This window comes from Aedes albopictus, chromosome 1, assembly GCF_035046485.1.
Source record: "Aedes albopictus strain Foshan chromosome 1, AalbF5, whole genome shotgun sequence".
NCBI classification, from domain to species: Eukaryota; Metazoa; Arthropoda; class Insecta; order Diptera; family Culicidae; genus Aedes; species Aedes albopictus.
In genome coordinates, this window is record NC_085136.1 from 69,268,448 (window position 1) to 69,279,831 (window position 11,384).

Genomic DNA, 11,384 nt, shown 5'->3' on the forward strand with positions numbered 1-11,384 from the left:
CCATAAAAAAAATTCTGTAGGAATCTCAGAAAAAAATGCTGGGATAATCTTGAAAGGAGTAATCCTAGAGGGATGACGGAATTAATTTCTGGAAAAAATTCGGAAGTAATTTAAAACAAACTCAGTAACTCCTGAAATAATCTCAGAAGGTATTCCTCAAGCAAACAGGAAAAAATCTCTGGAAGAAAATCGTTAGTACTTCCTGGAGGAATCCTGGTAAGAGCTCTTGAAGGAATCCCAAACGGAACCTATTTAGTAATCTCAGAAGAAACTCGTGAAAGAATCCCAGAGGGAAACTACAGAAAATAGAGCGCGTTATCATCGTGTTTAGACGTTAACCAAAGGAATTTGTTCGGATAAAAGTAACACATCCGGTTTATACTCTAAAGGGCATAATATTTCCCATTGTAGGATGAGAGAAGAATGGACAAGGTAAGTGTGTATATGATCAATGAACTTGCGAGCTTATACAATTACCTTCAAAAAAAAAAACTTACGATACTTGTACGAGATTTTGGTGCAACTTGTTGACGGTCGTTTTGACCGTTTGGTACAGGATCTCATCCTGGTCGCACGTCACCTCCTGAAAAGGTAAGAAACCATTAGTAAATCAAACAATTCTTCTAATATTCGAAGGTCTCACTAAAGTGTTCAAATTGATGTCCACCTGCTTCCCGTGCACGGTCACCGTTAAACTGTCGCCCTTGAACAGCTTCGGCACCGAGCTGGCCCCGAACATCTCCTGCAGCGTTTCGATCAGACACTCCTTGAAATGCATCTTGTCCGGCTTGGTGGCGGTGGCCCCCTTCACCATACTGCCACTCAGCTCCGACTGGAGCAACGTGGCCAGCACCGTGTCGGCGTACATGTCATTCACCGGGGTGGCCTGCCATTCCATGATGATGATCTTGCCATCGAACGTCACGTCGATGCACTCGAATACTTTGAACTTTTTGTCACTGTCCCCAGCGTCGGACGATACCGTTCCGGGGCCACCGATGCGCTCCAACAGCAACCGTAGGCTGGCTATGGAGCCCTTCCAGTGGATGCTCTGCCGCTGGGTCACCACCGACATGCTCATGTCGGTGTATTCTGGAAGGGAATGGGGAGGATATAATGAATTATTTCCCGATAGTTAAGACTTAATGCTGTAATACTCACTCGACAGATCGGACGCCGCCAGCAGGTGGTACTTGAAGTCCCGCTTCACCAGCACCCCGGACAGCTTCTGGCCTTCGTCGGGATTTTTGACCGCCAGGTTTCCCATCACCTTGGCCGTCTTCTCGCCCCGGAAGTACAGCTCCACGGCGTGCGTATTCTTCGGATTGTACATCGTTATGTTGGCGTTCGGGTCACTTTCGTACTCCCGCTGGAGGGCAGACTTCAACCGGTTCATTTCGTTCTGTTCGCCGTGCACCAGAATAACATGGGCCGGTTTCAATATCCGAATGAATTCACTCGTTTGCTGGTAATCGGTGTGAGCCGAGAACGAAATATAGTCGACCGACATGTTCAGTGGGAGCTTCTGGCCGGACATGCTTGTGATTTCTTCCGGTTCTGAGAGGATAGTCTTTGCAAGGGTTCCCTCCACGCAGTAGCCGGCGATGATGACACCGTTCTTGGGGTCGGTGCACCAGGTTTCGAACAGCTCCCGGGAGAGGCCACTTTGCATCATACCGGGCGAGGCCATCACGACGCAAGGCCCGATGTCCTCGAAGTGATCGATTCCCTTCAAGTTGGAAATGTGCCGGAAAACGAACGGATTGTTCACGGCGATTTGTCTCCGAATCTTATCGTTCATAGCGTTGATGTAGGTCTGGTACACGGCCATACACTTCTTGGCCAGGGACGATGCGTAGTAGATGGGGAACTCCTGCAGTTCCGGATTCTGACTCCAGTACTCATCCAAGATGAGCAGCAATTCTTGAGCTCTTCCGAGGGCAAACACCGGAATCAAACACCGACCGCCCTGCTGGACGATCTTCTGCACCAAACTGGTGAATCGACTCTCCCGGTCCTCTCGCTTCTCGTGGATGTGCGTTCCATACGTCGATTCCGTAATCAAAACGTCCGGCTTCATGGCCGGAATCTCCGCCGCCATCAAGTGACGATCTTCCTGCCGCGAAAAGTCCCCAGTGTACAAAATCTTCACCCCGGCTATCTCAATCATGAACATAGCCGCTCCCAGGACATGTCCGGCATTGTAGGCCCAGAACCGCACTCCCATCACGTCCCGTTCCTCGTGGAAATTTATCGTCTCGATCTTCTCCATACTAGCCTCCAGATCCGCCTCCGTGTACAGCATCTGGTCCGTGCTGATGTTGCTCACCTTTATGTAATCGGACAACATCCACCGGTAGATGGCCTTAGTGGCGTGTGTCATGAAGCACCGACCCTTAAAACTCGTCTTCTGCAGGAACCACGGCAGCGCCCCACAATGGTCCAAATGAAAGTGGGAAATAAACAGCAAATCCACCTCGTCCGCCTCGATCAGATCCACAAAGGGCAACGCATCCATGCCCGAAAGCCCCGGGTGGATGCCACAGTCCAGCATGATCTTTTTGCCCTTGAACTCGAGCATGATGCAGGACCGACCCACCTCCTGACCGGCACCACTGAAAACAACGCAAAATTATCAATGAACACCGCCGCAGATTCGTATGAAACCGGAAACTTACAGCGGTCGTATCAGCAGCAAGTCGTTCTCCTCGGCCGGAACCTGCCCGTCAGCTTTGCGCTTGTGAGCCATTGCTGTTTCGGTCGGCTGCTGCTGCTGCTACTGAGGGAGACACGCGTCCTCGTCAAACACTGATTTTTCCTTGTGGTTTTCGGTTACATTCACTATTAGTCCAGAGAAAAATCTTCTAACTTTTTAATTATGCACAATTTTACTCACTTTTAAACAATGTTTAATGAAATTTTCGCGATTTTTGATCAAACACGCCAGATAGCACGCACTAGTGTTTTTTTTAATGACGATTGACAGATGCCGGCTGAAAAAAAAAATAAACAAACGTCGCCTTTTGAACGTCATGACGCACAAAGGGCCGGAGTGCGTTTAGTGCGCGGCTCTCTGCGAAAAAAAAAATTGGAGCGTGATGTTCAGCGACTTGAGATGGGCCAGGGATGCCAGATTTGTTGTGGTGTTCGGACTAACACCATAGACTAAATAGCCAAACATTTCAATAGGTCCTATCTGCAATTGAGAGGCTCTCTTTGTTCACTTTCTCTTTTAATTATTGCAATGTAATGGTACACTTTTCAACTATTATTGCAGTACAAATCAAAAGACGATTGTTTTGACCATCGTTCAATGCAAGGAGACAATCATAATGCAAATAAACAGCTGAGATATTAACGAAAGAGAGGGAACCCAAAGAGAGCCTCTCTTCTGCAGATTGGACCTTTAGACATGTTTGGCCTGTAGGCTAACACCAACAATAAAGAAGAGCACGAATTGTAAACTCCACGGAGTATAAATAGAAGTGTTGGACATATGGCCTGCGATGCCGGTCCATCATACACGCAGGAAAATTGCCTCATACTTAATGGCAAATATCCATGTGCCAAACCACATCCAAAGTATATGCAACCAATACCCGATTACGCAGGCAAATTAGCACATGAATAGTATGTGGTCTAAATTGTATGAGTCGCTGCTGTATGGTGCCTCATCAAAAGTATGAGTCGCACTAATGGAAAACATTTGTTTACCCCCATTGCAAAAATCCATGTCCCGGACACATAGAAGGAATGAAGATTTTTTTCCCAGTGTAGGAAGGTGAGTGCGCAAAAGAAAGCACCACCGATCAGAATAAGAAGAAGAAGAAGGAGCATTGTTTTGTTTTCATATGGGAAAATCATACAACAAATCGCTCTCTAGAAGGGCGATAATCGAGGAGTTTCTAGAGGAATTCCTGTAGAATTTACTAGAAGATCTTTTGAAGGAATTCCTGGAAAAAATCTCGAAGGAATTCCAGGAGGAATCCTTGGAGGCATGCGTATAGGAATCCTTGGAGGATTTCCTGCAGGAATCCGTTGAGAAATTTCTGTACAAATTTTAGGAGAAAGATTTGGAGGAATTTTTAAAGGAATTCCTGGAAGAGTTCAATGACGAATCCCCAGAGAAATATTTGAAAGATATTTCAGGAGGAATTCGTGGAGAAAGTTAATTGACTCTGGAGGAATTTCTAAAGGAACTATGTTGGAAATAAAAAAACAGGCGAGGCTTTGTTCTCCAAACCCAGGCACTGACTGATATTGCTACCAGCTCAGTGCCTCTCCTTTATTCAATCTAGGTATAACATATTTACAATTTATTTTCATTTACCTACCAGTTGATACCTAGCTCTCCACTGAGCTGTGTGATGCACCTCCAAGGATGTACCTATCCTTCAACACTCCTCCTCATCACACACTCAGATCCGACGCGTCCCGAGCATATCTGGTCACCGTACTCCTCCTGGATCCAAAGCCCGCCGAGCTCCTAATAGCACCTTTGCTCTACACTACCGAGCTACCTTTGCTTCCAAGCTCCTCCTGGCTCCAAGCTTCATCCGAGTACCTTCCCGCCATCCAGCTCCAGCGTCCCGATCAGCCAGCACCCTCTGCCTCTTGGTTCCAGCGCAGGTCCCACACGGCTATCAATCCTCATCGAGTGTTGGTCCCCTCACCGCATCTTGGTGTCTCAACGAATATTGGCACCAGGCCTCATCGCATCTTGACACCTCATCGGGTATTGGCAGGGGGAGCGACACTAGTTTTGCCAAGCCAAAAAACCTCAAAAAAGATTTAAAAAAAGCCCAAAAAAGTCGCTAAAACCCGCAAAAGTTTTGCGGGTTTTTTCGACTTTTTTCGGCTTTTTTTGGGGTTTTTCAGCTTGGCAAAGCTAGTGTCGCTCCCCCCGGATATTGGCCTCCTCATCGTATCTTGGATACCGCATCTCGGTCTCCTCGCTTCCCGAACCAGGGCGTCCCTGGGCCCATAACCTGTTGGAAATAAAAAAAACACAGGCGAGGCTTTGTTCTCCAAACCCAGGCACTGACTGATATTGCTACCAGCTCAGTGCCTCTCCTTTATTCAATCTAGGTATAACATATTTACAATTTATTTTCATTTACCTACCAGTTGATACCTGTTGATACCTAGCTCTCCACTGAGCTGTGTGATGCACCTCCAAGGATGTACCTACCCTTCAACAAACTATTGGCACAGACAAACAGACGTAACACCTTGAACGATTTTCATGGAAATCCATCGCCCAGTTCACCTGATGGAAAAGTTGCACGAATCACTGTGTTGAGCAATATTGTCAACAGAAGGCGCTAGTGTGAAACGTCAAACGCATAGAAAAACGATGCGTGCGTCTCTGGTTGTGGAAGCCGCAACTATGAAAATTTAAAATGATCGTTAAAAGCGTGGTCGATGGAAATTTTTCAAGTGTTACGTCTGTTTGTCTGTGCCATTGGTGTAATTTCTGGAGGAGTTCTTGGAGTAATTCTAGTTGGAGTCTTGAAAGGAATTCTGGGAGAAATTCCTGTAGTACTTTCTGAAGGATTACCTGGACGTAATCCTGGAGGAATCCCAGGAAGAATGCCTGGAGGAACCCATAGAGGAATTTCTGAAGGAATCTCTGGAAACATCCCTGGAGGAATTCCTAGAGAATTCCCTGGAAGAACCCTTGAGGAGTTTCTAGATGAATTCCTAGAGAAATTTCTGGAGGAATTCCTGAAAGAATCCTTTAAAGAATTCATGAAGAAATCCGTGCAGGAATTCCTGAAGAAATCCGTGCAGGCATTCCAGGATGAATTCCTGGAGGATTTCCAGACGGAATTCGTGGAGGCATTCCTAAAAGAATCCTTGGAAGAATTTCTGGAGGAAGCTCTGGAAAGTTCCTGGAGAAATCTCTGGTGGAATCCCTGAAGAAATTCCTATAGGAATCTGTGGAATAATTCCAGGATGAGTCGCTGTCAGAATTTAAAGAGAAATTCGTGAAGAAATTTCTAGAGGAATCCCTGGAGACATTCCTGAATGCATCCTTGGAACATTTCCTGGATGAATCCGTGGAAGAATTCCTCGAGAATTCTGGACGTAATCCTGGAGGAATCCCAGGAAGAATGCCTGGAGGAACCCATAGAGGAATTTCTGAAGGAATCTCTGGAAACACCCCTGGAGGAATTCCTAGAGAATTCCCTGGAAGAACCCTTGAGGAGTTTCTAGATGAATTCCTAGAGAAATTTCTGGAGGAATTCCTGAAAGAATCCTTTAAAGAATTCATGAAGAAATCCGTGCAGGAATTCCTGAAGAAATCCGTGCAGGCATTCCAGGATGAATTCCTGGAGGATTTCCAGACGGAATTCGTGGAGGCATTCCTAAAAGAATCCTTGGAAGAATTTCTGGAGGAAGCTCTGGAAAGTTCCTGGAGAAATCTCTGGTGGAATCCCTGAAGAAATTCCTATAGGAATCTGTGGAATAATTCCAGGATGAGTCGCTGTCAGAATTTAAAGAGAAATTCGTGAAGAAATTTCTAGAGGAATCCCTGGAGACATTCCTGAATGCATCCTTGGAACATTTCCTGGATGAATCCGTGGAAGAATTCCTCGAGAATTCTGGACGTAATCCTGGAGGAATCCCAGGAAGAATGCCTGGAGGAACCCATAGAGGAATTTCTGAAGGAATCTCTGGAAACACCCCTGGAGGAATTCCTAGAGAATTCCCTGGAAGAACCCTTGAGGAGTTTCTAGATGAATTCCTAGAGAAATTTCTGGAGGAATTCCTGAAAGAATCCTTTAAAGAATTCATGAAGAAATCCGTGCAGGAATTCCTGAAGAAATCCGTGCAGGCATTCCAGGATGAATTCCTGGAGGATTTCCAGGCGGAATTCGTGGAGGCATTCCTAAAAGAATCCTTGGAAGAATTTCTGGAGGAAGCTCTGGAAAGTTCCTGGAGAAATCTCTGGTGGAATCCCTGAAGAAATTCCTATAGGAATCTGTGGAATAATTCCAGGATGAATCGCTGTCAGAATTTAAAGAGAAATTCGTGAAGAAATTTCTAGAGGAATCCCTGGAGACATTCCTGAATGCATCCTTGGAACATTTCCTGGATGAATCCGTGGAAGAATTCCTCGAGAAATTTCTGGAAGAATTATTGGACTTTACTATTACTTTAGAGCTTTTAGTAGAACTTGTTACTTCAGACTCTAGTTTAATTTAAAAAACACTTCACTAATACTTTACTTTTGCAAAAGAAAATAAAAAATGAATAACTCTTTTAAAGAAAAACTAGAAAGGACGAGCAAATTCCTTTTAATTCTACTACTGTGCTTATCTTCGGACAGATAGGCCTATTTCGTCTGTGACTTACAGACTTCTTCAGTGTCAAGTGCTCGACTGAAGAAAACCTCGCATTCGTTGTGGTATTTATACTAGGAGTGTATGTGTAGGTACGTGTGTGGGTAAAAGTGTAGGTTTCTCCATTTTTAAGTGAAATTTTTATGGCAAATTTGGAAAAACGCTTAGAAAACAACAAACAGCTTCCTGAAGTCTGGTGGAGATACGTTGACGACGTGTTTAGCATTGTTAAGAAACATCTTTTACCTGAAATCTTGAAATTGACTACCTACCAAATCGGTAGGAATTTTCCTAGCTTTAGGTATTTTATTGACACCCTGTTTTCTAACAGGCAGATACACCCCCTTTTTTACAAATATGTACCTACAATTTTGTACCTACATTTTTATACCTACACTATTGTCAGATAAAGAAATAAAGAACTTTGAAGAAAATCTAAGTTTTGTTGATTGTAATATTGATACTCGTTGAATGGGGCTGTTGTCCTAAATCTAGACTTAAATGCTGAATGATGAATGAAGTATTGATTTGTTAACCGGATGGCCGAGGAAGGCGTAGAGGCGAAACAATATTTTGAAATCAAATTTTGCCTTGCTGTTGAAAGCCAGTGAAGGCGATGAAAGCCAATGAAGGCGATAAAAGCTAATGAAGGCGACATTCTTGAAATAGCCGTAAAAGGCGGAAAGGATTACAGATAGAAAAGCCGTTGAAGGCGGAAAGCAGGAAAAATGCTATAGGCAGAAGAGCCGACTAAGGCGAAAAACTGTCGATGGCGGAAAGATCCGTCGGAGAGTGAAAAGCTGTTGAAGGCGGAAAAGCCGTTGAAGGTGGAAATGCCGTTGAAGGCGATAAGACCTGCAAGGCAGATATAGTCGATTCTTTGTAGAGCCGTATAAGGCGAATTGTGTTATTAATAATTAAAGTAAAAAAAAATTTCGTAAGAAACAGATTACCAGCCAACGCAGATTTAAGGGCTGTTTGCAGATCAGAAGGAATTTCTCGGCCTATCTTGATGCATGGGAAATTCCTTGGCTGAATCGCTTAAGAAACCGTTTTTTCTTCGATCGCAGTACGCAGTTGCGAAGAAATTACAGTTCAAATGGCAGTCACCGTAGACAGTTTCTGCCAGGAATCGTTCTAGAAGTTTCTTGAGCGATTTCTCTTGAACTCTAAATGAAATTTCACACCAACTAAGTGGCAGCTGGGAAGGCGAAAGACAAAACTAAACTTTAGGCTGACCGTGACTAGAAAAACAGGAACGAATAGTATTTGAATATGTTCCAAATGCGAATATAACTGAGCAGATACTGAGATTATTGTTGACCCACCTCAGCTGATATATATTGAAGTTATCATTGCTCAGTAAAGTATAATAAGTCTACGAGACGTAAAAAGGGTTGGCTCTTGAAACCAAATTAACATGAAGACATGATTTGACTAATGCTTTGCCCTCTCTTACAAGACTAAAAATGTAACTTCAAGAAAATTAACATCAATGTGTGAGAATAATAATTAAACTGTCTTGGTAGTTTGCAAGATAGGAAGTCAAAATGACAGTTAAAGCATTCGTTGAAGCTAGATGACATATTCAGAGCAGTTGCTAACCATTAACCTGTTAAGTATCATGCTAGTCAAATGGCTAGTTGAATTGGATATTTAAAAAAAATCGAACAATAAAAAATGAAACTTTTCGGCTTAAGGCGAAACTGGAAGCATTTTCTCATTTTTTCGGTTTCCGATTTTTTATTAAATAACGAAGCAATATTTTCAAAATCGGTTTTCGTGCACATGTAGAGTATGGCTCAAGGTATCTACTGAATTTTTTTGAGGTGGAAAATGTTTTCCATTTTTGCAAAAACCATTTTTTTGTGAAATTTTGTTCAAAAATGGTTTCTGCAAAAACGAAAAACATTTTCCACTACAAAAAAAATCAGAAGATACCTTGATCCATACTCTACATGTGCACGAAAACCGATTTTGAAAATATTGCTTCGTTATTTAATAAAAAATCAAAAACCAAAAAGTGAGGAAATGCTTCCAGTTTCGCCTTAACTAGAAGTTTCAGGAATTCGAGTAAAAAGCGCTTTATAACCTACTAGCTGTAACCCGGTAAACTTTGTCTTGCCTACTGCGTTTTTAGACGTTTCAAGTTTCTACGGCCAAGACCAAGTCCTCGGTCAAAATGTATGGAAGGTCGATTTTCAAAAACTCTCAATTTTGCCATGTTTTTTGCCTCATAAACCTTCCTTGGGTGAAAACTAGCAGAACAAAACTAAGACGACCAAAATCGGTCCTTCTGTTCGCAAGTTATGCGCGGTCCCACGTATGCCACTGCATTTATATATATATAGAAGATTGAATGCCACTAAATGTTTATGCGATTCAAGTGAGTTCTTGAGTAATCACTTCTGAAGTCTTTGAATATAAAATGTATCGGGTGTGGTCAGGAGGGGCATTTTGACTTATGATTGCCTAACACTGGATATAGTGCCATTCTTGCTAATGAGTGGGCCATCTTGCCAAGAACTGTGGAACAAGTTAGAGAACAAGGTACAGCAGTACACTCAACAACAAATTCTGCACAATAATTTCCTTACAAGAAGAGACAAATTTTGATAAGTTAAAGAAGTATTGAAACGATTATTGAGGAGAATAACGTACAGTATATCAAAAGCACAAGATATTGGAATAATAAAAGATAATCATTTCTGTAACTACAGGAATAGATATATCTAATGAAAGCTGGATTATGAGGTTTGTTTTTCATTCGAGCTTATTAATGCAAACAGGTATGATTTACTAACATGTTACCTTGTTTGAATTTTTAGATTTCATACACTGCAAAAACTGCAAATATTGTATGCATGTGTCGCACACATAGATTTTTGCAATTTGTCATAGATAACCCTTTTCATGTGTAGATACACATAGTTTATATAAGGTCCATCGATTTTATGTGTGATCCAGCGTGGAAAACGAGTATGTGTGTACAAAGAAAATTTATATTCATGGATTTTTACCAATAAAAATGTGTGTACATGTATAAGTGATATTTGTGTTAATAAGTTCATTGAAAATTTGAATAAAAACGTGCTTTAAATTGTTTCAGTACATAGAAATGAATCGTAGAGGCAAGCGTAAGGGCCATGACACAGACAATCATGGTCAGTGTGCACTAAATACGTCAGACTTGTAAGCGTTAACAAAAAAAATGAGGATGTATTTCATCGAAAAGATGTGAAATAAGTGATATGATAGACAGATGATTGGGCTTTGTAATAATGCAGAATATTCTAATACGATCCAACGAACTGAGAATATTATCAATATGATGAGCATATGTAGAAAATCAGAGTTACTTTAAGATAAAAAGTTCTAAATTTTGACGGTACATTGAATGCGAATAATTTGGAAAAGGCTTGCTGAAATAGCTTCATTAGGTATCTAGAGTGAGAACATAACATGTTGAGGGGCTTTTGCAATATTTTGAAGGTACACCATTAAAATAAGCCCTACAGTTCAGAACCCAAAAGAGCGACATCAAAGGAACAAATTTTTGGTTTTGTAATGTTAAAATAGGTTTGATTGAGCACGAATCACCAGTTAATGCGGGAAAATATGCTTCGTAGAATGTAAACCTATTGAACGACCAAACCGTAAAAATAAAGTCATTTAGTTTGAAAGGTAAATGGTAAATCATGAGAATTCCGAAATTATCGGAAACATGATTCCTAAAAACGTGGACACCTATAGGTATAGGTATAGGTGAACCGTTTCATTACGTTTTCGGTTGGCAGCCGAAGTGACTGGCGGTGCGAGTTTTGTGAACAATATGTATTAAATATAATTTAAAAACTGGATGTTTTCAAGTTTTCAAATTGTTGGTAGCGCCACATCAGCACTCGCTGTACTCCGCATGCCCCGATGTATCCAGAGCTGAAGGTCATCTCATGCCACACCCGTTATCTACGAGGGGGACCGGCAGCAGACCGTGAACAAAGTGTGTCAGATAGCAACCATGGGCAGAATCCATCA

The 11,384-nt window shown here is 42.2% G+C and overlaps 1 protein-coding gene across 1 annotated transcript; it reads right to left on the reverse strand.

Annotated features, from left to right (window-relative positions):
• Window positions 1-375: 375 nt before the first annotated feature.
• LOC109404703 (cleavage and polyadenylation specificity factor 73) lies at window positions 376-2,972 on the reverse strand. Its single transcript, XM_019677627.3, has 4 exons — window positions 2,679-2,972; window positions 1,162-2,615; window positions 644-1,092; window positions 376-583 (listed from the first exon to the last, which is right to left on the reverse strand). The coding sequence occupies exons 1-4, from the start codon at window positions 2,747-2,749 to the stop codon at window positions 494-496; spliced, it is 2,064 nt and encodes a 687-aa protein (XP_019533172.3). The 5' UTR covers window positions 2,750-2,972; the 3' UTR covers window positions 376-493.
• Window positions 2,973-11,384: the final 8,412 nt, after the last annotated feature.